Here is a 26,063-nt window from a genome sequence, read left to right as displayed (position 1 = left end):
TCATTACAATAATAATAATACATAATCATTTCTTTAATAATATTACATCGTCAATAATTACCTAATGACATAATTTCAATAAATTACAAAGATTTGTCATTTGGTAATATTACATCATCAATAATTACCTAATGACATAATATCGATAAATTACAAAGATATAAATACTCTAAAAAACTGGTTTCATAAATAATCTTCTTTCATTAAGAATTTGAAAAAGATTGTCATCCAGTTTAAAATAAATGCGAACGTCATCCCTCAAATCTTTGAACATTATCTCACTAATACACAATGAAGCTTATCGCTATAGATCAAAATGTTAAATGCTGAAATCAGCTGTTAAAATGAAGCGAATAATTTTTAGCCCATAGATATCATTGATTTATTATACTTTAGTTCAGTCTATCCTATATACTTTAATTAGTTGGGGAGTAACTTTTTTATTTTTTTTTTATTTAGGAGAAAAAACAGATACAGATATCAATTGAAAAGAATATACACAACATCAACTAGAGAATTCACCTGCATCCAAACTATTTCTCACGAATTAACTTAAACAGCAGTTAAAAACATTTACAAATATTTTGACTTATAAATAGGGGAAAAATATATACATAAGAATATTATTTTACAAACAGAGATATGAAAGAAATGCGCAATATCCTTATAAGAATTTACAAATTATTTTTGAAAAAATTTAGAGGGTAAAACAGAAAAAATATATACATATTAATAGATAAACAATGTTAACCCTTAAATGCATGATTTATTAAATTTTCTGGAAAAAAATATATTTTGTAGATATTTACATGCATATGCAAGGAAATATAAAGAATTTATTTTATTTGTAATTTTTTAATGATATTTGATTAAAAAAAAATTGTTGTATTTAATAAAAAATAATATGAACAATTTACGTATGACAAAAAAAATAAAAAACCAATAAAATAAAGTGTACCGGAAAAATACGAGTTATTACATATAAGTATTGTATTATTGTATCTACTTACCTAAGAAAATCAAAATAATAACAGCAAAACCAAACTGTAATTCTAACCTCCAACCAATTTTCGAGAATCTTCACTTTGTTGAAGAAAAAGTGACATTTGACATTCACGAAAGAAAAAAAAGGTGATGCCACTCGATACTATATATTACCGTGAACTTGATAATTCTAAAACGGCATGCATTAAGTATACACCAAAGAGTTAAAGGTGGTTTGAACGGTATGTTGCAGTTTTACAACAGTATGCATTTAAGGGTTAAACAGAAATTTACACTAAATTTACTTACAAAACTATCCTGTAGAAATTGTTCAAAAACTGATTGTGTTAAAATCCAGATTGTACGATCGCGGTTTCAAATCCTGCAAATAAATTTTATTTGAATCAATTTGTGTTATTTCACAATTTATAATGATATAACATGTGCATATAGTATACCATCGCTCTGGAGAAAAATACCATCATTCCAAATCGAAACTTTGCTTGAAATGGCTTTAGTGATGATTGATGATTATATCTGATTAGCCAGGTACTTCCCCACCTTCCTCTTCCCATCTCCTTCCCCTCCCCATTACCTCACAACGTTCTCTAATTTGGGGTGCCATGGTACTACTTGCTCCATGCGGTTAGGAGCAATTGGGACTCTTTTACAATTTCAAAACATAATTTTATTTTTTTTTCTTCATATGAAGCGGTTACTTTGTGATGTGACATTATAATTTAAAATTAAACAGTAACTTTGTAAACATCACTTATGGGTAAATACTTAATGCCGACCGGGTTTCTTTACAACCGTAGCCTCATCAGGGCAGTATAATACTAAAAATCTAAAAATTAAATTAACATGTGTAGATATCACGGTAGGTGGACAGTCTGAGCTACAGTGGAAGAGGTAGGGATAGGTGGGAGATTGAGAGGCGAGTGTTCTTTGTCAATAGGGAACAATCTGAGTATAGGGCTTTTATTTAGGTTTATTTGGTTGTTGATGACTTTGCTATTGACGTTTATGGCTTTCCTTAACTCTAACGCTTCTAAGTTATCCAACCTAAGACCTATTCCGTTTTTATGTAATAGGCTGACGCCAGTATTTTTGTCGAACGTATGGTTGGTTGCTATGAGGTGATTTGCAAATTCGGAGAATCCATTACTGTTTACGCATCTTAGGTGTTCTTTGACTCGCGTTTTGATATTACGCGCTGTTTTGCCTATGTAAAACGCGGGACAGTCACTACATTGCAGTGAGTAAATACCTGAGTGATTTAACCGATGTTCTTTGTCTTTAACGTTCATCAAAAATTTACCTATACTATTGTTAGTGTAAAAAGCTGGTTTGATATCTGGTGGGAGGTTTTTTATGCTTTTTTGAGGGAAATTATCGATGTACAAAATTCTACGCCATTGTTGAGGTTGATTATTATTAGTTGATATATTATTATTATGAGGGGAGCTGTTAAATAGAAATTTACTTGTCGATAACCTTTTTAATTTCTTGTTTAGGATGTTATTGACCATATTTGCATTATAGCCATTATTAATCGCGATTTTTTTAATCGTCGCTAATTCTAATAAGAAGTTGGAATTTGATAACGGGACGGTAACTAATCTATGGATCATGGAATGGAAAGCAGAATGTTTGTGGGAGATGGGATGGTTAGATGAATTATTAATAGTTGTATCAGTGTAAGTGGGTTTACGATAGATTTTAAATTCTATTTTATTGTTAATGATTGATAGGGTGAGATCTAAAAAGTTTAAGCTAGAATTAGTTCCTATTTCTATTGTGAATTTAATTTTTGTATGAAAAGAGTTTATTAGTTTTAGGAAGGAATCAAGTTGGCGCTCAGTACCTGTCCAGATACAGAAAACATCATCGACATATCTCTTCCACAATAACACATTCTTCAATAATGGCGATTTACAGTTAAAAATGTTATTCTCTAGACTGTCCATAAATATGTCGGCGATGAGGGGAGAAGTCGGAGCTCCCATTGCCAGGCCATCTGTTTGTTGATAAAAAAGTTCATTGTATTGGAAATAATTTTGACTTAGACAAACATTAAATAGGTGAGAAAGTTCCTTAGAGAAATTATTTGGTAGTTTTGAATTTTGTAATAATTTGAACAATATGCTTTTACTTTCATCTACGGGAATATTTGGAAATAAGTTAACAACATCAAATGAGACTAATTTTGAATTATTCGGAATATGTAGATTTTTCAGTTCATCAATCAAAGCGAACGTCGCCACCGATCACATATTATCTTTCATACTATCACACATCGCAACGGACCACGTGTTAGGTACGCGCTTTTTTTTAAATGCTCCAAGGTCAAAAATTAAGATCTTGCGTCAATTCACCCTTCTGTACTGGTATCAAGAAACATGCCTAACGCGCGCCCACCATTTATTGGAGAGGGTTGACATTTGTTAAAAGAGTGGAGTTATTAGTGCATTCTTAATTAATTCAAAATAACTTCTCTCAGGAGCTGCTGAGTGACAGTTACAAAGTGAAATACGAGCAGACCCCGTCCATGCGTATGCGTCGGCTGTTTATCAAGATGTTGGTGCACGGTTTCGCCGTGGCCCTGCTCTGCCTGACCGGGGTGCTCATGGTCACCCTGCTCGATGACACCATCCTCGACGAACCAGACGTTCTCGCCTCCATCCGATCCTCAAGCCTCCTGGCGGTCATCGTTACTCTGATCATGGTTGTCGTGCCGATCATCTTCAGCTTTATTGCCAGGTATTATTTATTTTTTTAACTAACCATCACGCATCCGGAAGGGATGGCACACAGTCTATGCTTCATTCACAGTTATACATCGTCTCATATTCTTCCCTTCTGTTATTTTGACTTTTGACATGACCTGACTCAAGTATTTTATTATTTAATGATCAGGCATCTTTCTGCTGATGCGCTTATGTCTAATTTTGTAACAAGGTTACATTAATTTAATTGTTTTCTTCTCGCCAAATATGAATCTAATCGAGCTTTAAATTGATTTACATTAGTAGCATCCATAGACATATGAATATTAGTAGACCTGCCCTAAGTGATTAAAAGCGTATTATTCCCCACTCCTCATACCGGTTCCATTGGAGCCGGCTGGGCTCGCGTATGGCCTCCCTTGAATCTTGAGAATGTGACGTCATCATTCTTGTGCGAACTAGCGTCAAGCTATGGTCGAGTTCATTTTACGAAATAACACGGCAAAATGGTGGCTTGCGCTATGAAAACTTGTAAAAATAGAAGTGAAAAAGAGAATAAACCCAATTGTCGTATTACATTCCATATATAAGCATTATTTTACTTTGTTTTAACCTTATTCACATCGTATAATATGGATCAGTTTTAGAAACAAATACTATCACGCGATGGACGCGAAACACAAAGCCGTGCACAAGAATCAGGGATGTGCCTTCGCCTCTGGCGCTTTGATAAAATACATACAGTATCATTTGGAACTCCGTCGTATTAATAAAGGATAATAAACCAATCATTTTTAAATTTATTCCACTTTAATGGCGTTATTTCTAAACGAGTTTTGAACTTTACACAACTCATAAACAACACTTAATATAGGATAAATGGTTGGTTATCAATTGTGAAAAATTGGTATGTTTGGAAGTAAAATGTAGATACAGTGAGCATGTTTGGAATGAAAAATGTATGTGTCATTTTGCTGTCCGATGACATTTTTTTATCTATTAAAATTAAAAATATTATATTTTTCTATCGCACGTCGCCACCGATCACATATTATCTTTCATACTATCACACATCGCAACGGACCACGTGTTAGGTACGCGCTTGTTTCGTATGTACGGTACTGCTGGAACGAGAAGGAGTGCATATCACGTAATGTGCTAGGTTATACCGAGTGGCGATGTGTGATCATCATCGTAAATCATGTTTTTTGTTTTTAATTGAAAAAGTGTCATCGGAAGGCAAGAGTGAAGGCAATACTCTTAGGAATCGCTGGTAAAAGCTGTGTGTATATAATTTCATTTGTTTTTTTAGTTGTTTTACTTTTCTATTATCTTCTTAAAAGTGAAATGTTATATATTTTCTTAAAGATTTCAATATTTTATTATTAATAGGTACAGAGCGGTTGTGACAACCCTCCAACATTGGTCGAATGTAGCGATTCTCAAGTGTGCGCATCGTTGTTACTCGGAAGTAAATTATGAACATTTATAAAAGTGTCTTAACTAAATACGTAAACTAAATATTCGACTCTGAAAATAGAAGAAATTTTTTTTGCCGAATTTAGACTTCGCAAATTTGTTCATAACGTGGCGAGTAATTTGCGCTCCCATATAAAAATGTCTATTCATTCAAAAGCAGATTTTACTTTTAAGAACTAAATGGTGATATTATAAGGCGAGATGCCTATATACTATCAGATTGATTTATTGACGAATCACAGTCAGCTTTACCCTCTTCATTCTTCAACAGTTGATTTTACCCCTCACCCTTAATTTCTAGTCTATTAATATTCATATGTCTGTGGTAGCATCGATGTCTTGTTGTGAATGTTTGTTCCAAGCATCACTACTCATTTGCAAGGAAATATTTCCCAGGTTTGGTAGCAAAAGGTGTTGTATACATTTTTTTATATTTTTGTTGGTGATGAAGATTTCTTGGATGTCAGGGCAACTATAGTGTCCAGATAAAATTTTGAAAGTCTCAATCAAGTCACCTCTTTCTCTTCTTTCTTTTAACGTTGGTTATCTTAGTTCCTTGAGTCTATCTTCATATTGCCTTCTTGATTCTATCTCTATTGGATCCATATCCTTGGATAAATTTGATCCACTTGATGATGCCATGTCTTCCTCGGGTGTGTAATTAGTAATAACGTAAACAATGTTTATTATTGAAACACTGATCCTCCCTGGGTTTTTACTGCCTTATAAATTCTGGTCCTCCATCAATAAGATAAGATAAAACATTGACACATTACGAAAAACCTGACTGTATTTGAATTCCTCCTACTTCCACTATTATAAGTGCAAAAAGTTGCTTGTCTACTTAGTTACTTGTCTTCGTAGGTAGTAGAGGATTGAGTTTGCGATGCCTGGGTAGTAACCCAATGCATTTGTCCACTCGGCTACTAACTGTTTAATAAACTATGACTGAATATTACGCTTAGGTCTTAGACCTTAAAGAGTCTGCAATGTTTGAATGCAGTGTGGTAAATTTTTCTTTCTGGCGAAATCAGTATGGCCTGTGGACAATCAAATTGAAACAATATTAATTACATTCAAATAATGAAATTAAACAACACACAGAGAAGAAAAAAAGATTTTAGGTGCCACCTGGTCATGAGCATGTATCTATTGCTTACCAGGTGGTCATCCTCTCTATTATACCACGTTATAATCAAATCAACCCTTGCTGTACATATATATTTACTTTAACGTGATCTAGGCGGCTGTGGCATTTGTGATCCATGAAGTTTCACAAAAACATAAACATTTTGGCAAACAGTAGCGCCAGCAGAAAAGGCCAGCATTGTAAATGTTTACATTCTTACAGTTGATCTTAATAAATTAAACAAAAAATTTCCAATGGACCTGAAAGATATTTCTTATTTATTTTAAACTTTGTAGGCTAAATAGAGCCATTTCAAATTTCTGTCATGTAAGTGGGTTATTTCTGTAGGTACATTAAAATGGTTATATGATTGATGACTGGAAACTGAAAGGCTGTCTGAAACAGGAGAAAGCGCAAAATGGCTTATCACCCTTGTATATATTTTATTTCATCTTTTTTTTCTACATTTGTAATATTATTGTCATTTAAAGCATTAACTTCATTTACTATTTTGTCTTTGTTTTATTATTCTCTCAACCAAAATGAATGATGTAAAAATGTACTTAACCTTATTATTTATGTACTCATTCATGAACCTCCTACTTCTCGATACAGGTAAATTTATAAATTTCCTAGTGAGACAGCCATCGAAAAAAAAAAACATTTATAGTCATACTTTAAATAGATAAACAAAAAGTATAATAAAAATAAAACCCAAAAAATCATCTTAATTTGTTGTATATATCTGTCACGTTACATAAAATAATTGAAATACCTAATATTTAACCTTTACCTGAATGCATACTGTTTATTTCAGATTTGAACAGTACAGCGATCCTCGTACAGCAATATTCATAACTCTTCTACGAACATTTGCTTTGGAAGTCGTTGTTGTGGCTATTCTTGTCATATTTTGGCTGAGATCTAACGATAAAGTAAGTTGACTTATAAACACATTATCAAGTCCATGTTCAAAAGACGTGGTTTTTTTGATAAAAATAATGTTTTCTCTTTCTGCCGAATTGTTTTTAATATTGTCGCAAAGAATTTCAATTTGTTTATATATAATTATTCTTTCTTTTAGTGTTGGGAAACTTCTCTAGGACAAGAAGTGTACCGGCTCATCATTTTTGATTTTCTTTTTTCAATAATTGGACTTCCCATTATCGAGTTACTACGATCGTTGATATCTAAGTAAGTAAATAATAAATATTTTGATAGAAAGCAATAACTTTGTGGTTTGACTTATTAATTAAATAAAACAATAACTTCCATAGAAAGCAGTCACTTTGTGATTCGACATATTGATGAAATATATAATATCTTTTCGTTATGCAACTCCTACTAGATGTTTTTTTGGATTTTGCCATCCGAAACGGCCGATGACTAGCGCCAACGGACAATCTAATCTATCAATGGCAAGCAAATTTCCAATGCCGGCCGTTGGTTATTATTTGTGTTATAATGTACCTAATATTTCAACAGTATTGGCAGTTGACGCCCGATATTTAAAAAAGATCAAGAGATTACACTTCGTGAACGATATTATGCCTAATTTGAAATGATCTTTCGGTTATGTACCTACTACTGAACGTCTTTTGAATGTTCCCATTTTTAACAATAAGTTTCACGGTTGCAGATTTGTATGGAGGAAACTAGGCATACCTGAATTCGACATAGCCCGCAACACACTGGGCCTTATCTACAACCAAACCCTGCTGTGGATGGGTCTCTTCTACTCCCCACTGCTGTGCCCGATGGTAGCCTTAAAGCTGTTCATCACGTTCTACGTAAAGCGCATGTGCGTGCAGTACACTTGCCAGCCGTCCACCAAGTCGTGGCGGGCGGCGCAGATGCAGACTTTCTTCTTGGTGCTCATTTTCATGTCGCTTCTCGGCGTGCTGCTTACTATGGGGTACACATTTACAGGGTGAGTTTTTTTAACCTGATTCACGTAGCTGTCTCATTTGTGATACCCATACACGAATATCATCCCATGAAATTTTACTAAAAAACATACAAAAAGTCAAGTCAAAACATTCCGCTTGGTGGGATGGATAGGCCAGCATTAAAAAGGTTAATTATGTTTTTTTGTTTGCTGTGCATACTGTGCTAATTTTATTTTATTTTACTTATTTATATAAACCGAATATTTTGTAAGAGTAAATAGTTTGCCCTTCAGCAGTTGTTGCCTAATTAATTTTTCAATTATAATTTAATTATTGTGGCATCACCATTTTGGGTATTTTCTGAGACTGTAAGAAGTGAGAATGGGATAAATAAGGGGAGAGAATGGTTGGGAAGTATATATTTTTAACTTTTTTCCGACTTTATGTCCGGGTTAAATCTTGCCCACAGGAAAAACTAAACCCTTCCACACACTTTTCCACAAATGATCATCTAGTAAATTCACATTTCGCAAGTGCATTATATAAGCAAAATAAATACAAAACAATACAAGAACAACATGTCAACTCACCAGAGATCAAATGGAAAAATAATTCACCGACTCCAGATATTTTCATATCAGAGGGTTCGGCTCGGTAGAACTTCTAACTGGACCTGTAAATCGTACTGATCCCTCGATATAAATATTTAAAAAATCTTTCGTAATCCTACATGTATCTAAAATGACTGATTTTTGCATTTTTATATATAAATTCTTTGACAGATCTAATACGCCTAAATTTTGAATGAGAGAGCTAGGTATAATGCCAGTAGCCGAAATAACAAATGGTAATATTTTTATAGTCTAAGAATGCCAAATTCTTTTAATCTCATTTCCTAAATCTGTGTATTTTCTTATTTTTTCAGAAACAGATTTTTTAATATTACAGGAATTTGGAATAGCGACATCAATGATATAAGTTATTTTTTAAATTTTGTCATGTAAAACTATATCGGGTCTATTATGACTAATCATTTGGTCTGTTAGTATAGTTTTATCATAATATATTTTATAAAATTCATTTTCTGAAAATGAATTTGGTTCGTATTCATAATATGGTACTATATTACGGCAGTCAATCAAGTTATATTTAACTACCAAACTTTGGTGAATTATTTTTAAAACTTGAGTATGCCAAAATGTATACTCGGATGGCGCTAATATAGAACATCCGGATATAATATGTTCTATAGTTTCCGGAAAAGCCAAACATTTTCTACATAAATCATCAATTTGATTTGTATCTTTGATTATATGCTTAATGCAATTATTTGATTATATGCTTAATAATTTTGCTTCCTATAATTTTTAGTATTAATGACTCTATCCTGAATAGCAAGCATAAATCCTTCTATTTCTGCGCTCAACTCTCCAATACTCAACCATTTGTTTGATGAAAATTTGTCAACATATGTTTGGTTGAGACAATTGAAGTGTTTCGCGTGAATAATTTTATTTGACCAGGAATCTAATAATTCCTGGTTGGGATTTATAAAAATGTTGGCATTCTCGTCGTATAAATTTAAAGGTGTAATTTTTCTATCTGCCTTGCAAATTATTTGGTGCATTTCTGAACTACATACATAGCTTTCCTATGGAAAAAAGTTCTTAGCATTTCTACCATTTATATATTTTTATTGTTAATACTCAAACTAGGCAAATGCCCGTATTGTGGTGGTAACATAAATAAGAAAATATAAAAATTATAATACAATATTGTGCATATATAGCAATAAAAAAACAAAAATAATAAATATATATACGATAATAGGGATAAAGTCAGAATGATTTCACTTAACCACTCGGAACATTAGAACGTCAAAAGACGTAAATATGATAATAGCGGTCAAGACATTAGTACGTCTTTTCACGTAAACGCGCGAGATTTTACAAAAATCGATTTATTTCCATCACTAGTATACGGATTGCCATGATTTAAAAAACAGAGTATCGATAATGAATAACGCTACGCGTCTGCATTCAAGAATATCTATGGAATCTAGAGGTGCATTATCTGAGTCGATTGAATCTGTCATCTTGTTCGTTCATAATTTATTGCGTTTTTAAATAATTTATTAAAAATATTTTAGTTTGGACGGTTAATATTTTGAGGTGACTAATAGTTTTTAATTATATTTCTTCAATATATAAAGTGTTATTTCTTTATGATACTCAGAAAAAAGTACATTTTTCACAGCTTTGAAATAATGGTCAGCGATTTTTACATATTTTTGACGTTTTCAGAAAATGTATATTTAGACACGCAAATATTTACGTATAACAAAACAATACGATAGTGAATTTCATAATCTTTCCAAAACATTTTTTAGAATGAGGCTACGTTTCCCAAAACGTGAGTTATGAAGCTTTTAACAAAACTCGTGAATAACACAAAAATTTTCGCGTTTTGACAGTTCGCAAAGGAACACAAAGTAAATAAAAGTCCTTTTCTGAGAGGTTAAGGGTCTTTCTTCAGTCAGACAATAATTTCATTCAGGAAGCTTTCCGATTTCGTTCTGCCACTTTCTATCAGCCATACGGTAATTTGCTTTTGAAGAGGGTCTGTTTTAACCTTACTGCATTGCTGTTTGAACCTACTATGTATACACCTTAGGAGCCAGGAAAACATGGAAACGTTGTCCAAACGATATGTTCATTTTTGGTACTATCATCCTTTGTTCTGATCTTAGTCTTGTTATGTAACTGTGATCTACAAGACTATGAAGCTTGGGATTATTCGTATAGTACATTATGAGTGCATGTATATATGTACATCTGTCTTACATCTAATAATTTTGTTTCCCTAAATAAGGGTGTCGATGGATACATGTAAGGTTTTTTATCCATCACTCTTATTAAAGCTTTTTGTGTCTGTTTAGATCTTGTCACTAAATACGGTTAAAGCCATTTCAAGCAATCTTTCGATTCTGATTGGTGGACTTCCACAAGGGCGAAAATAGAGTATCTACCGCTCTGGGTTAGTCATATTATATTCTCAAAAAATTTTTGGTTGGATTATTCTCTAATATTATTAACATTCTGTGTATTTTTAATTTTTTTATTATACAACATAAAATCTATCTCTACTGTGTACAACCACAACAGACTGGGAACTGTAGCAAAATATAGGACTATATTTGTTATATTATATTTAAAACTATTCTCTTTACATATCGGTATCGTATCAATCATATCAATAACTAAAATGAATCAGTGATTTTATTTATTTTTCATTAACTCCACACATGCCTGTCATCTTTGGGGAATCTGTGTTGAGGGTTTTTTCAAGGAAAGGAAGGAGAGGAAGTTCAGGGAAGGAAAAAGGAATGAGAGGTGAGTAGGAATCTGGAGGTCGAGTGCGTCCAGAAGTGACTTGATGTATGAATCCATACCCCCCGCTGCGGTGCAAGGCGATGAATCGAGAGAGTCGGGCTGGTTTAAATCACATAGCCGTTCTCGCAAGCGCAACTGTTTCGTGTGATCTTTGGGTCTTTATATTGAACACTTATTACTGTTTAATTACTTTATTTAGACTTGATATACAGGAGACATTTTAGAGATGCGAGCTTACTGGCTGACAATACATGCACTGTTTTTCAATAGACGACAATAATAATAATGATGGCATTAACATAGTGATGTGACATATGTGACGATATGTTTATAATTTAAAGCTGTAAAAATACAAAATTGCAATTTATTTTTCTTTTAGGGTCCTCACTGGAGGCTGTGGGCCATTCGTCAACTTTGACTATGTGTACATGATGTTTGTGGAAGGAATTCTCAACTTGAAGCAAGGAAATACTTTCTTTTCAATCATTATGTACATCTCCAAACCAGGAGTTGTCGCATTTATCTTGATCGCCATGTGGTAATTATATTTTAATTTTTATGATTACCACATAAAACTAGACATTTTATGAATTATTTAAAACTAACGAGAAGAAAATACACTGAATGCAGTAGAAAAGAGCTAGAAGAGAATATGTTTGTATTTGTATGGTACCAACTACAACCTATTTTAAAACCATATACAGGTTACAAACATATTTACACTTTATAATGTCCAAATAAATACTTATACATATGTATTTTTTATAAACTTGCTGTTTATTGGATTAGTGATAATCATTTAAAAGAGACGCTTGTTTGTGAAAAAATAACAATTATTTACCTTTTTATCGCTTAAGAGGAAGCTACAAGCCAAAAATGTGTATATTCTTGGTATACCTTATATTGTAAGTAATAGGCATTAAAATCGCTTGACAAACGGAGTCTCGAAACATTTGATTTCAAGCACAAAACTGGTTTTTATTTATTTTGTAAATATTTTCTTAAGACGGCATAAAAGTTAATCAAGTGAAACTGTCTCAGATAATCTTAGCTATAATACTGTATTTTTAAAAAGTTGTTTCCTTTATGCGTTCATACATTTCTATTGAAAAAATATTTTTTTTAGTAGCTTACATTTTTTTTTTATTGAGTAATTTATTTTTTTATTTGTATTCTACTCAAGCGAAACGATAGGAAAACCTTCAATTTATCAAAGCATATTTTTTGGTATTCATAATGTACACCAATTCGTTATAAATATTAATGAAAATAGTGATTTGGCATTAAGCTTCGCCTTAACATTTGGACACAGATTCAAATTTCAAAAATCTTTTTTGTACAAATAAAATATAAAGTACATACATCCTATGTCCTGCAGTTAACTCAATAAACGGTAAGTTTATAAAAAAAATACATAATAGTGTGGATTATGTGGACATTATAAAGTGTAAATATGTTTGTACCTAAATTGCAAGTCTAAATTTAAAAGTATTTGAGTACTAAAAAATAAATAAGTAAAACAAAATAATTTTCAATTATTTTATTTTTTATTCAGTCATTGTCATTAAGGACAAGTTGTTTCGGAGAATTTGAACAATTCATCAAATTTCAACGTTCATTTCCGGGTTCTGTGAAAGACTTATTCAAGTTCTGTTTTTATATTATTGTAGGTTAGTTGCTGGACAAAACTGAAATAAAAACAGAACTTTAAAAAATCTTTCACAGAACTTGAAAATGAACGTTGAAATTTGATGAATTGTTCAGATTCTCCGAAACAACCCGTCCTAAGTGTCATTAAGTCCAGTGTCTTTGAGCATTTCGTGGTAAGAGGGGACGTGTTGCGAGCGGGTGTTCCAAAATATTTTAAAAATATTTTGGAACTTTCGATACTCCCAGTGTGCACAAATGCATTCAAACGTGTCCTCTTTAATCAACCTTAACACAAATCAAGCGATTTCAAAAATACATGGCCAGTGTAAATGCAACCAATATGTTGAGACAAAGACAATCGGAAGATTTGGACTAAGAAGAAGTCGAGGACGCCCTAGGAAGTTATGGCACAATCCACAGTTTAAATAAATTAGAGAATTGTGTCTAGACAGTGTTTTTTTGAAGAAAAATTACATGATGGTTACTTTATTATTGTTTCTCTTCTTTTTAGTGTTGCCGCTTATTATCTCCGCGCCAAATCGCTAGCCCAAAAAAGCATGGTGGACATTCTCCGAGACATGCTTGTGTTGGAGTCAAAGGATAAAGAATTCCTTTTGGATGCTATTGCCAAAGTTACCAAGGGGCGTAAGTACATTTGCATAATGCACCTTAAAATAAAATAAATATTATGTAATAGAGACTTGATTTAGATATTGCTTAGTGTAATTATGTTTTCCAGCCAGTAAAATAATTATTCATTCTGATGCCATGTTCACATTGGGATTCTTTTGGTTTGATAAGTCAGGCGCTAACTTCCAGTTCCCCGCAGCAGTCAGAAATTTTTATTGTCAGTGCTTTACTATTTCTGACAATTTCCCAGACATGATAATTTGCAGCAAATGATATTTATCATAATGTCATTAAATATTCTATTTTCAGTAATTTAAATTACACGTCTTAGCTTCATAATTTCGGCCATTTTATGGTTCCACAATACAATTTATGTTATGATAAATTTTACTAACCTACAATATTATGTTTTTCAGAGTGGATCTACAGTCAAAAAGAGGGTGAAAACGCACTGGTCGAGATGAGTAGCACTTGGAAGTATCTGAGAGATGCTGACAAAATACGGAAACCGTCCAATGCTGGTTTCCAGTTCGAAGTTGCTGGCAGCGCCAAGAAAAACCCATTTGACTCGCCCCAAGCTTCTGTCGGGCCAAACTCTCCCTCCGAACGTCCCACCTCTTCCGGCCTACAAAGAAACAATAGCAGAAGGTTCCAAGTTGATTCTCCTAGATCTAATGGTCCCTCGAATTCTCCTGCAAATCTGTCAGGACTTAGACAAAATTTTGAGAATAGGTCTTTCGGTCCCCAAACATCTGCAGATTCTTCCGCAAATCCGTATCTGCCTAGACAAAACTTTGAGAATAGGTCTGCCGATCCTGCGACATTTACAGATTCTCCTGTAAGTACGTCGGGACTTAGACAAAACTTTGAGAATAGATCGAGAAAGAATCTATTTGATAATTCGCAAGCTCCTCCTTCTGAAGCTCAGTCACCACTGAGGCCACAGGGCCTCAGAAGAGATTACGAAAATATCAGTATTATTGGGAAGCATAATCCGCCGCGTCAGTATTGAGTACGTATTTATTGAAGCAACCTTCTGATTACGTATAACCCTTTACAACCAGCTTCTATCTGACAGAAAATGAATGTGTTTTTGGGAACGGAACCGGTGTCGATCGAACAAGCGAGAACTGCTTATGTAGGGTACCTTTACGCGCACATGTTTCAATCAGTAAGTCGCCCAGCCCTACGGGATGATATCTAAGAGCTTTACTTGTGTGGCCCATTACAATTCGGAATTTTTTTGCCATTTGCAAAGGGTAAAATACATATAGTATTATTCATTATAAAACTTTACTCTGTCGTCCTTAGCAATATTAATGTAATTTATTATATTTCCCAATTTCACATTATCTTAGGGGTTTTAGCGGGTACATATTTGAACACCTCTTATAAAATTTTACGTGTTTGCGCTTAAATTTAACACTTAAAAGTTTAACTCATTTGGGATTAAAATTCATCAAATTTAATCCATTTGCAGTCTTACACGTGGTGAAATTTGGTCATATTTGTAATTCAGTTATCAATGGATCATAATAGCCCGATTTTATTGTATAAAAAAATGTTGATTATTATTTTTATTTGTGAAGTTATTTTAATGTTTGTGTACAGATTCTGTCACTATTTAATCAGAAGGTGCAATTTTTTAATGTTCTGCAATAATTATTATCTTTTTTAGATCTCTTTCTTGCAATATTTTATACAAGCAATGAAATCATATTTATCTTTATTTATGTTATTTGGAAAATGGTGCAATAATTTTTATTTATGTAATAGGCAATTTTTTTAAATAAATACATGTTTGCCGACATTTCAAAATGTACAAAGAAATGTTTTTAGTAACATCCCTGGCATATTGACTGCATAAATACAAAATGGAGGCAAATTTTGCCCCTGAACTGAATTCCAATAAGACTATTGATAAATCTACATATTTATTTATTCTAATGATAAACGCTCAACTGTATATTTTAACTATATTTTAATAGTTCAATTTCACAAAATAATAGTTATAAAATTTATTTCTTTAAAAGTATGTTTGCCAAAGAACTATAACATTTCTTCAATAGTTGTAAAAGTGGTGAAAACAAAGATTTCATTTATATACAACTATAACAGTGTTATTGGTTTTTAATAGTTAGGTTTTTAACTTGCATAAACAGTTAGCTTGATTTGTAGTAGAGTATGTATATTTTTTACCCAAAATCTATATCCATATCCCGACGAAATTGTCCCAAATTACATCATTTAATTCAATTAACTAAAAAATTCAATTGTAAATCCACTGAAATTGTCAAATATTAAATATTATGTATGCTTACAAAAAAAAGTTATGTAAAACCGCACAAGAGTCCCAACTGCTCCGAACCGTCTGAAGCCAGTGAGACTATGGCGTCCTTATTTGGGGTATGTTGTGAAGTAGTGAGGAGGGGAAAGAGATGGGAAGATGCAGGTGGGGAAGTACCTGGCTATTCAGATCTGGTCACCAAACATGACCAAAGCCATTTCAAGCAATGTTCCAATTCTGATTGGTGGTCTTACACCAGGACGATATTGAGTGTATCTTCCACTGTGGAACGTGCCGTAAATATAGTATGTATTATTTTAAATGACTAAATTGTGAAATAACACAAATCAGGAAAATAAAATGTACTTGCGCACGCCGGGATTTGAACCCGCGACCTCTGACTTGTTAGTCGAATCTTATCCCTCGACCACAGAGGATTTGTATTATTTTAATTCTGCCAATCTTCTGTGATTTCATGTAGGTGTTTATTAATTTTAATATTTTGAACTAATAAATGAAATAATCATTTTGTTCTCCTCGGCTTGCCCAATAAAAGCTTTAGTTTTTTTTTAATATGTCTATTTATTATAATGGTGCTGCCACACGCAAAGCTCACATCAACAGATAATATAAAGCACAATAGCGCTCGCCATACAATCCCATACAGACCCGACACACGTAAAAAGATAACGCGCTATAAGTGTGGTTCCGAACTTCGCTAACTGAATTTATTTTACGTAACCGCTCCCGACGCGATATTTGAAAAGTTATGCGTCCCCCTCTCCGCCGTAAAAAGGAGAGGGGGTCATTTTAATTACGGAGCTACCAACTAAGTTCCGTGTTCCCTTTGACAGCCATGACATAAGCAGCCTAATAATGCATTTCTTATTTATTATGTTAGCTCATATCGTCATGTGTGCTAGTAAATTTAGAAACATTAAAAAAAAACTTTATTTGGCAAACATACTTAACATATATTTAAAATATAAATATAATCAATATTTGAATTTGAAGTAAACAAATTTTCACCCTTTCAAAATTAATCATATTTTTAATCTCAGTATGTTTATATGTATAATATCATTCGGTTTTTTGATAAAGTTGGACGGCCTGATACCTACATAGAGAAGCTTCTAGTTTGTTCGTTTGTTGATTGTTTTCATGGGTAATCTGGTTGGCTCTCGTCAGCTCTCGTGCTCTCTTCTCGTTCCCTGCCCTGGTGTTAGTCCTTGCCGCCTTTGCCTTCGACATTTTTAGAAATCGACGTGAGCTTATTTTACAATAATTTATTATATGTCGCTTTCGTCGATCGGCGTGCGAACTGCGAATTTCCTGATTCGACGGAGAGGTTATGTCAGGTTATGTGAAAATGCGCTATTTACGCGCAGATTGTTTAAAATCTAAAAAGTTTATAAATAGCATTTATAATTATATAGTTGACGGCATCATCATCTGAGGATGAGCTGTCCAACAGATCCAGCAATAGGCGACAAGTATCATCCATTTCGAAAACGTGCTCAAGCTGTCAGTAAGTAAAGTTGTCACTTTGACAGATGAAATTATGTTCCTCGGCCGCTCTCGAATTCAACTGACCCCCTCTCCTACCATAGGAAGAAATATTTGATAGCGTCGTGTGTCGGTAGAAAAGATAATGCGCTGTACATTAACTTTTGATGTGAGCTTTGCGTCTGGCAGCAGCTTAAATAATATTCATGTAAAATTATCAAATAAATATTATTTACAATATACTTTGTCCATTAAAATAGCATAATAATCTTTGTAGTACTTTCAGACCTTGACCCTTCCCTTCCTATCTCTTCCATTTTCACTAAGGATAATGCAAACAAAAAACTGTACTTCAAAATTAATAGAAGAATTCATTCAATAAATATAAACCCACTGAAGAATTGATATTCCTTCTCAGTATCAACACACTATGAGGAAATCACCACCCAGTTACAGGCAATCATTTTAACCCATTGGCCTCCAACCCTGCCGGCCCGGCAGGAGTGTATCGTTATGTCTTAAATTCCAAACATGCCAGCATGGCGGACCTGAAGAATGTCAGCTTAAAAATGAAAAACAGACGTGCGAGTGACGTATGTATTTCATTTTTTTAAATGCCAATTGTTGACAATAATACGTTGGTAAAATTTTCCCTTGTAATTTCGAATGAAGTTTTGTTTGTGATCTTCGTCATAATGATTGGTTCTTGACTCCATAAGCTCGCTCGAAAAAAGCTTGGTGGATTTAAATAAATATAAAAATAAAATATTATATTCACATTTACTCATTTTATTATTATTTTTTTTAAACTCAAAATATATTTTTTACATAACTTGATGTAAAAATAATAGAATGTAAAACATAAGTACCAATACACAAGTAGATTTACAAAAAATATTTCATTTAAACATATATTTTAAAAGTTATAGTAGATTTAGTACACCACTGCAGATTTAAAACATTTGCTACAAAATTAATTAAGAGGTGAGAGACATTTTTTTATTTAACAATTCGGAGGTCAATGGGTTAAAGGAGACATATTTGAAGGTATTTATTCACACTGAAATTTTTCAAACTAGTTTGGAAAACTCACCCGTAGTCTGCTTTTACTCCGCAAATGCCCAAAGATACTGGGTGCGTAGCGTCTTCTATCAATTCAGTTTAAATTTAGACTGGCGATTCAATCCGACAATTTTGTTTTTATGTTTTTTTTTTCATTATTCAGCTTAGTTATAAAATTAAATTACCTTTTGATCCACCACTGCACAAATAAGGTCTATGTACCTTTGTAGATTGTGAGCCTCATGGCATAAAAGAGATTTTGCCAACATTTAGAACACATTCATTAGTTATAAACAACACCCACGTAGAAAAGCAATAATTTTTATAAAAGTATTCAGGGTTCACTTATTAAAAACATTATTGCAAAGGTATGCAGAGTATTATTATCACACAATCCATTTGCAAGAAGCCAACCAAAGTGTGTATAAAGCAAGGCCAAAAGAGTAATAAAAACACGCTGACACGAATACTGCATGGTAAAATCTGCAATGTATTATTTGATAATATGTACTTCAATTATCGAAAACAATATTAGCGATAACGAAAATTTGAAACGGAAAAATAAGAAAAAATTATGGGCTCATCTGGGACTTGAACCCAGCATCTTCGCCTTGCCGGGGCGCTGCTCTAACCACTGCGCTAATCTGTCCCTCTTCCTTCCGTCATATTTAACTGTATCCTTCGGATAAGAACTACCGACATTATCTTCATTTTCTTAATGCATATTTTTATTGGCTGCTACCTTTATGTATGATCGCAAAATTCAACATGAAATGCAATCTAGATAGTGTCTTCGATAAATGTATCCTTTTTTATTTTAATATGCGACATCTATATATTGTCTTCAATAATTTAAAATGTTACAAATTGAGGTTTTACTCATTAAGTTATTCCAAAAATAAAAAAAAAATACGTACTTTACTTCAGTACCACGTCAGTGTCACTATTAAAATTTTATTTACACTATTCTCAGTTTTAACTTAATATGTACTGTTTATTGGCTAAAAAATGGTATTGTTCATGTCAGAAAAAATATTTCAGTTCTGTATATATTTTCTCTGGCCATAATTCTATACGTATTCGAAACTTGATGAATCCAGTGACACAAACATATTGGACAACTCATAATATGAATAAGTACGGGGATACACAAGCAACTTTAGTCATAGGCAACTGTTGCGTTATATAAGGAGGTGTGCAAACGAGATGACGCGACACTAGGGAGACTTTTTTGAATTTTTATAGATTTTTAAATAATTGCCAACAGTCACCGCAACTAAAGTTGCTCCTATCTAGAGATCCTAAGTGTCAATATTTTTTTTATGTTTCTCTCAATAACTTGCTCTATTTTTAACATAAACTAGTGCAGATCCGTGAAAAATCACATAATAGTCTGTCAGTTCCAATACTGAAAATTACAATAAAATGATTTTCTGTTCAAAATATTATATCATAGGTACTTTATCATTTGTCTGAATTCTTCGCACAATTTTTTCTAATTTTGAAAATGACACTTAGTTCAAAGCAAATTTGAGTTCATCGAACCAGATTTCGCACAGGACTAACCGATCAAAGCCCAGACAATTGAAATGAGCATTTTTGATAATAATAATAATAGAAAATTATCTTCACTACCTGTCAACTTTAATCTACGCTTGTCAGCTTAAAAGTAACCATGTCAACATCTAAAACAATCATTATTCTGTCGCCAACAACAACCGATTATGTTTTTCGGTCACTAGGGAGTTTGTTTACTTTTATCAGTTGTCAGATGGTGAATGGTTTATTTATGGATGGTTGTCAGTAATATACACTTTCGAAATCTCTACAACTTTTATAGTAAACTTACATTATATTTGATGCTTTAACCGTGTACAAAGTTTAATTAGAAAATGGCTCATTACGACCATATCATGAGGCAGATGAAGAGCACCCAAATAAAGGCTCGGCAGGCCAACAAGAAAGGGATAGATCTGCCTTGGATCCCGGGAAAGGGTTATTCTGTTGGTAAGGATGGTAGAGAAGCTACCTCGGCTACTACGAAAGCAACCAAAAGGCAACATTCAGTCGATAGCGAAGCAGAAAGCTCTTATGAACTTCCTCCATTGATGCCAGAGAAACACACTGTTAAGAGTGTACCGTTTGGTGATACTCTGGAGCTGAAGTGTCTGGATGGCCAAGGTAAAGCATAACTGATTAGAATCTTAAACTGGTAAACTTGTCGAATTCCGCTGCACGCTTAATATGCAATAAAAATTTTAAATAGCACTTGGTTGAAAATAATTATTTATTTCATGGGAGATGGTAAAAGGTGCATTAAAGTTCTATTTTTCCTGAATCAAATTTAAGTTTGAAGGTTATGAAATACGCATTATAAATTATGTTTACTTAAACTCCCGACTTAAATAGTTGTCTCCATTAGATATTTAAGTTGCAATCAGTGTTGTTTATTTAAAGAGCCTTCAGCATGCAGTGGAATTGGACAAGTTTACCGTAATTACATAACAAATTTCAATATGCCACTATAAACTTGATTTTAATATAAATGAGGTTTTGTCCGGGCGGACGCCAGTGGCCTCGAATCTCCAAGGAGCCTTGAGCTTGAATGATTCTTATTTAAAAACAGCAAAAAAATAAAATACATTTTTCTTACCTTGGGCTTGAAAATTTTCACCTGCGGCGCTTTCTTCCGTGCTTTTCTGAATGTTGTTACTCACATCCCACGCCCTTCAGCCTCGTAACATAACCCAATTGGATATCCCATAGTCAAGTTGGCTTCAGGAAATGGGGGTTAATATGCGATATTCATTTTCGAAAATAATAATTTCAAAAAGTCTAGTTTTGAAATTTGCCGCCAGGGGCTTCCAATTGACTTAATCCGCCTCTGCTAAACCCATCTCAAAATGTCACCCAACCTGGCGTTGATAAATTTACCCTTGTTCTGTAAAAAAAAACGCATTCTATAAATTTAATGTTAATTACTAAATAACTAAACCAACCAAACTTTTATCCCTTCTGAAAGAAAGTAGTCCTAATAAATAATATTTATGTTTTTTGCTTGTTTGGACTCATTACCTGAACATTTGGACTCATTACCTAAACATTTGGACTGATTACCCGAACATTTGGATTCATTACCTAAACATTTGGAATGATTACCCGAACATTTGGACTGATTACCCGAACATTTGGATTCATTACCTGAACATTTTGATCAGTTTTGAATCTGAGTACATTTTCAACTTTACAAATATTTTTGTTCCAAACAGGTATCCTAAAACCTGAATCAAGAATGTTGCGGCTAGCCTATCTGCCTCCAAAGAAGAAAGCGAAGGAGAAACCATACGGCCCAATAGGAAAGGACGGTGAACTCCAAATGCCATTAAAAAGGACTCAAGAAGAAGAAGACAGAGATAGATACCTAGCGGAAAAGAAATTCAGAGATAAAGAAAAGAAAATGAATGAAGGTTAGAATTTTCTATCTTGATTTACAAATTTATTTACTTATCGTAAATTTTACAATTTTTTGACAGTGGTTTTAACTCTTTTTAAAGGATTTGTGCCGCTGATTGATTTGCTTAATGGAAGTTATTTCAAACGGAAGAATGATGCTAAAATTGTGAAATTAAAAAAGTTAGAAGATTTAAAGAACAAAAAGAAACTAAACAAATTGAAGGAATTAGAAGAAGAGCAGAGGTGAGAATTCTTCAATTCGTCCAAAATTTGCAAATTTTATTTTAAATGTTTTAATGATATAATTTTAACCTTGTTTGTTGCAAAAGACATTTGGAAAGCCTTCAAGCCGGTCTTCCTAACTCTCCTGATGATCAATTAGAAGAGCTGTTGAGAGGCGCAAACCGAGACTGCTTGGCAGCAATGGATGTTGAGGACATTGAAAGGATTCAATTCTATATTAAAACTGTGAGATATTGCTTATTTTGATATTCTGTTACTTATTGTTTGAATTAGATAAAAAATTATGGAAACGACAAATACATTTTATATTCTTCTGTTACCTTGGCATTATCAAAATATAATTATAGTAAAAAAAAATGTCACCCTGAAAAGACCATCTTTCACAATTGAAACTTCGGTTGAAATGACTTTAGCTAAATCGTTACGCCATTTACATAATACACCTCTTTCATTTACACATACAAATTGCTGTACTTGGGAGGATAATTGTTGCATTCCCGTAATCTTAAAAAACCTATCTTGTTCCCATACTCCGCTTGCCGCCTGCGCGTGCCGCTAATATATATTTTCTTCTTGATGTGTTGTTTTTGTTTATACACTAATTTCATCACCAAATGGTCCGTCGATACATAATTATCACACAAATTACATACCACTAAAGTAAGTACTACATCTGAAAAGCCAGGTAGTTCCCAACTTTTCTCTTTCCAGTTAGCCTTCCCTTCTGTCTCTTAAATTTTCCCAATTAGAGGCGCCATAGTGTCCCATGTATTTTTAAATATCTTTATTTATATTTTTACAGAATCTAACAGACAAGTTTGTTATACCATTTCCATTAAAATACCTCGCAAAAGCAAAGCAGCGCCTTCAACACGTTTATAGAGAACTCCTCAGAAGTTACAAGCTCACCAAGATGAGAAAGCAGATAGAGGCTGAGATATTCCAGAGTTACACGGAAGCCATGAAAGAAGCCATTCTCCGTTATATCCTCAAGGATCCTTGTGAACGGGAGAGGCTTAAGATATCTCAATATCCTCCACAATGGCCGCCTTTGATAGTCAGAGCTCCAGTTCCTTGGAGAAACTCGGTGATCATATCCAAGGAAAAGATATTTTACAACTATTTTCAAGGGAATAGTGTTGTATTAGAACTTCGTCGTATTTGGCTTGAAAAGTAAGAATTAAAAAAAATTATCACCTTAATGTGTATTTTTACTGTACTTATGTGACTGATACAATAAATGAAGAAGAAGAAGAAGTAACAAAGGATAAATTGAAGTCTTTTTTTTTTCCTTCTTTCAGATATGACAACATGCTCATTTGCGATATGCAAAAGATACGGAACCAGACTTCTGGTGCTTTGAATTGCTCAGAGTTTGAGGAGCAAGTGACCAAGATGTGCCAACATGTCCATTCTATCCTTATCAGCGACTGGCTCTGCGAAGTGGCCGACACGATGGTGAGGATGCGAGACAACTGGGGCTGCTACGCCCCCAGGATCAGAAGCGATTCCACATTCAGGGTCGAGAAATTTTTCAAGGCCATCTGCAGCCAGATGTCCAAGCAACTTAGGAGCATGGTCGTAAGAAGTTTGGACCATTTTAAGGAACAATTTTTGGTTTATGAGGTAATCATAATCTTGTCTTATTTTTAAACAGTAATATCATGTATTTTAATACTTCATACATAGTACTGTAAATGTCTTTCCGAGATGAAAGTAGTTAGGAGTTCAACAGAGTGATTTCGCCTGAGCAGAACCAGACACGGCCAGCACACTTTCTCTTTCTTTCTTCTATTTACTTTACAAATAACATAATACAATTAGGTACATCATTTATAAACTTATAATACATTTTTGAATTGGGAAACCAGTCCGGAAAGGTGGTTCCCGCTAAGCCGCCTGAGTAGCTGGCCCGTGGTCACGCCGAGTCTCACCTTGGGCTCGAGTTACAAGTATGGTCTCAGAGTCAGCACATTTAATATTGCAATTTATGTCATGTTTAGGTTTTATTTAAAGCTGAAATACAATTCTACAATTTAGTAATAAGAATAGTAATGGAAGAAATATATAATAGCAGAGTGATAAAGAGAGAATAATATAGTACATTTAAGTTGATCATAAATTACCTGCCTCCCTAGGCGAATCTGTATTGAGGCAATTTTTTTAGCAAAATTAATGAATACACTATTTATGGTTTACCAATACATACATTTAACATATAAATTCCTATAAAACCTTTTATTTATTAGTACAATTTTACTTTTCGACCAATGTACAATAATTTTATGCAAAATTCGCTAGACTTGGGTAAGTTCACTGGTTATTGCACTTTATCTGCTGATGGCATGATCACTTGTTTTTTTTTAAATATTGTTATTTTTATTGGTTTTGTGATATCCTGCTTTATCAGATAACTGACTAAAGCCGCCTCTGACATCCGACTTGCACACCATTTTTAAAATGTGTGGAAAGGGATCAAGAAACGGGCTTGACGCAAACTTGGAAAGGATGGTAAAACTGCCGAGCCTTTCGATGCGGTGACTTCAGTTATTACGGGTGAAATCGGTTGTCTGAAGGCACTATAACAACAATATAATCATTTTTCAAAAGAAACAAACACATTGTGACTTGACATTTTAAATAAATTAAATGAAAATACTTTGTTTTAGGTCACTTTATTGATAATTAAAAAAATATATATTTTTTATTTATCAATAAAGTGACCTAAAACCAAGTATTTTCATTTTATTTATTTATTTAACAATATAATAACTATTGTTTTACCTTTTATTTTCAGGGTGGCAATGATTTCGGTGAGGAGTACCAGGATTTCTGTTTGATCAAGCATCCTCTGCTGTTATTGGTGGTAGAGCCGGTGCCCGACAGTGAGGACCTTCTATTTTCTCCATCGTTTGAGTGCATCAGAGAATACATCACCAACTGGTTTATGCTAATCATCAACGTTAACAAGGAAGTACCAAGAGTGGAGAACTTCCTATTTCCAGGTGTTTTTACTAAATAAATAAACTGTTTAAATTGCACTGCAACCTGATCTGCGCAGTTGTCGCATGTTATCCTTCGGCACATGTGAGATACATTTTCACCAAAATAAATACATTATGTTAAAAGATGTTGTGCGATAGGATAATTGCGTTGAAAAGACACAAACATTTGATATAAACTTTTACAAAGAAGGTTGTAAAAGTTTATATCAAACACTTTGTTTGTTATGATGTTATTCATGGAAGGTGCTCTGAATAACTTTCATTATTGATCCCTTTGGCACCAGGACCCATTGGAGGATACGCCAAAAGCATGCCAAATATGTATATATTTAGGTCCTGAGGTAATTCTCAGTTGATATTAACAGCATAGAACACTTCGTTTTTACGAGTTCTTATGCATAACAATTTGACTTTCCCGTTTTCGTGTCTGCTCTTTTCTACAACAAATTTCACTTTAAGACCCAAGTTTACACCTTGCTTTCCTTAAAAATACTCTCTATGCAGCATCCGAAAAGATGGTATAGGTTCTGAGGTACACCTATCAGATTTTGTTATATTATGAAATGCTCTTAAAAAATACAAAGAATCGTTTTTTTTAAACACTCATTAAATATTATTTTAGCCC

The 26,063-nt window shown here is 33.4% G+C and overlaps 2 protein-coding genes across 3 annotated transcripts in view; both read left to right on the top strand.

The window, feature by feature from the left end:
* The window catches only part of LOC149419391 (transmembrane channel-like protein 7), a 41,501-nt gene extending 23,566 nt beyond the window's left edge, over positions 1–17,935 (top strand). For both annotated transcript variants that reach the window (XM_089638273.1, XM_089638272.1), the window contains 7 exons: positions 3,488–3,747; positions 7,139–7,256; positions 7,406–7,515; positions 7,961–8,251; positions 11,982–12,140; positions 13,764–13,897; positions 14,299–17,935. In XM_089638273.1, coding sequence (XP_089494399.1) covers positions 3,488–3,747; positions 7,139–7,256; positions 7,406–7,515; positions 7,961–8,251; positions 11,982–12,140; positions 13,764–13,897; positions 14,299–14,894 — 1,668 coding nt within the window. In that variant the 3' untranslated portion in view covers positions 14,895–17,935. The remainder of the gene's footprint in view (positions 1–3,487; positions 3,748–7,138; positions 7,257–7,405; positions 7,516–7,960; positions 8,252–11,981; positions 12,141–13,763; positions 13,898–14,298) is intronic.
* Positions 17,936–20,629: 2,694 nt separating this feature from the next.
* Dnah3 (dynein heavy chain 3, axonemal) overlaps positions 20,630–26,063 on the top strand; it is an 88,842-nt gene continuing 83,408 nt past the window's right edge. The window contains exons 1-5 of the mRNA XM_089637977.1: positions 20,630–20,918; positions 22,007–22,204; positions 23,246–23,606; positions 23,735–24,059; positions 25,231–25,438. Of these exons, the coding sequence (XP_089494103.1) occupies positions 20,630–20,918; positions 22,007–22,204; positions 23,246–23,606; positions 23,735–24,059; positions 25,231–25,438 (1,381 nt within the window). The remainder of the gene's footprint in view (positions 20,919–22,006; positions 22,205–23,245; positions 23,607–23,734; positions 24,060–25,230; positions 25,439–26,063) is intronic.

This window comes from Hesperophylax consimilis, chromosome 12 (genome assembly GCF_061612785.1).
Source record: "Hesperophylax consimilis isolate HC1 chromosome 12, BYU_Hcon_1.0, whole genome shotgun sequence".
NCBI lineage: Eukaryota > Metazoa > Arthropoda > Insecta > Trichoptera > Limnephilidae > Hesperophylax > Hesperophylax consimilis.
This window is presented reverse-complemented; position numbering and strand designations above follow the sequence as displayed.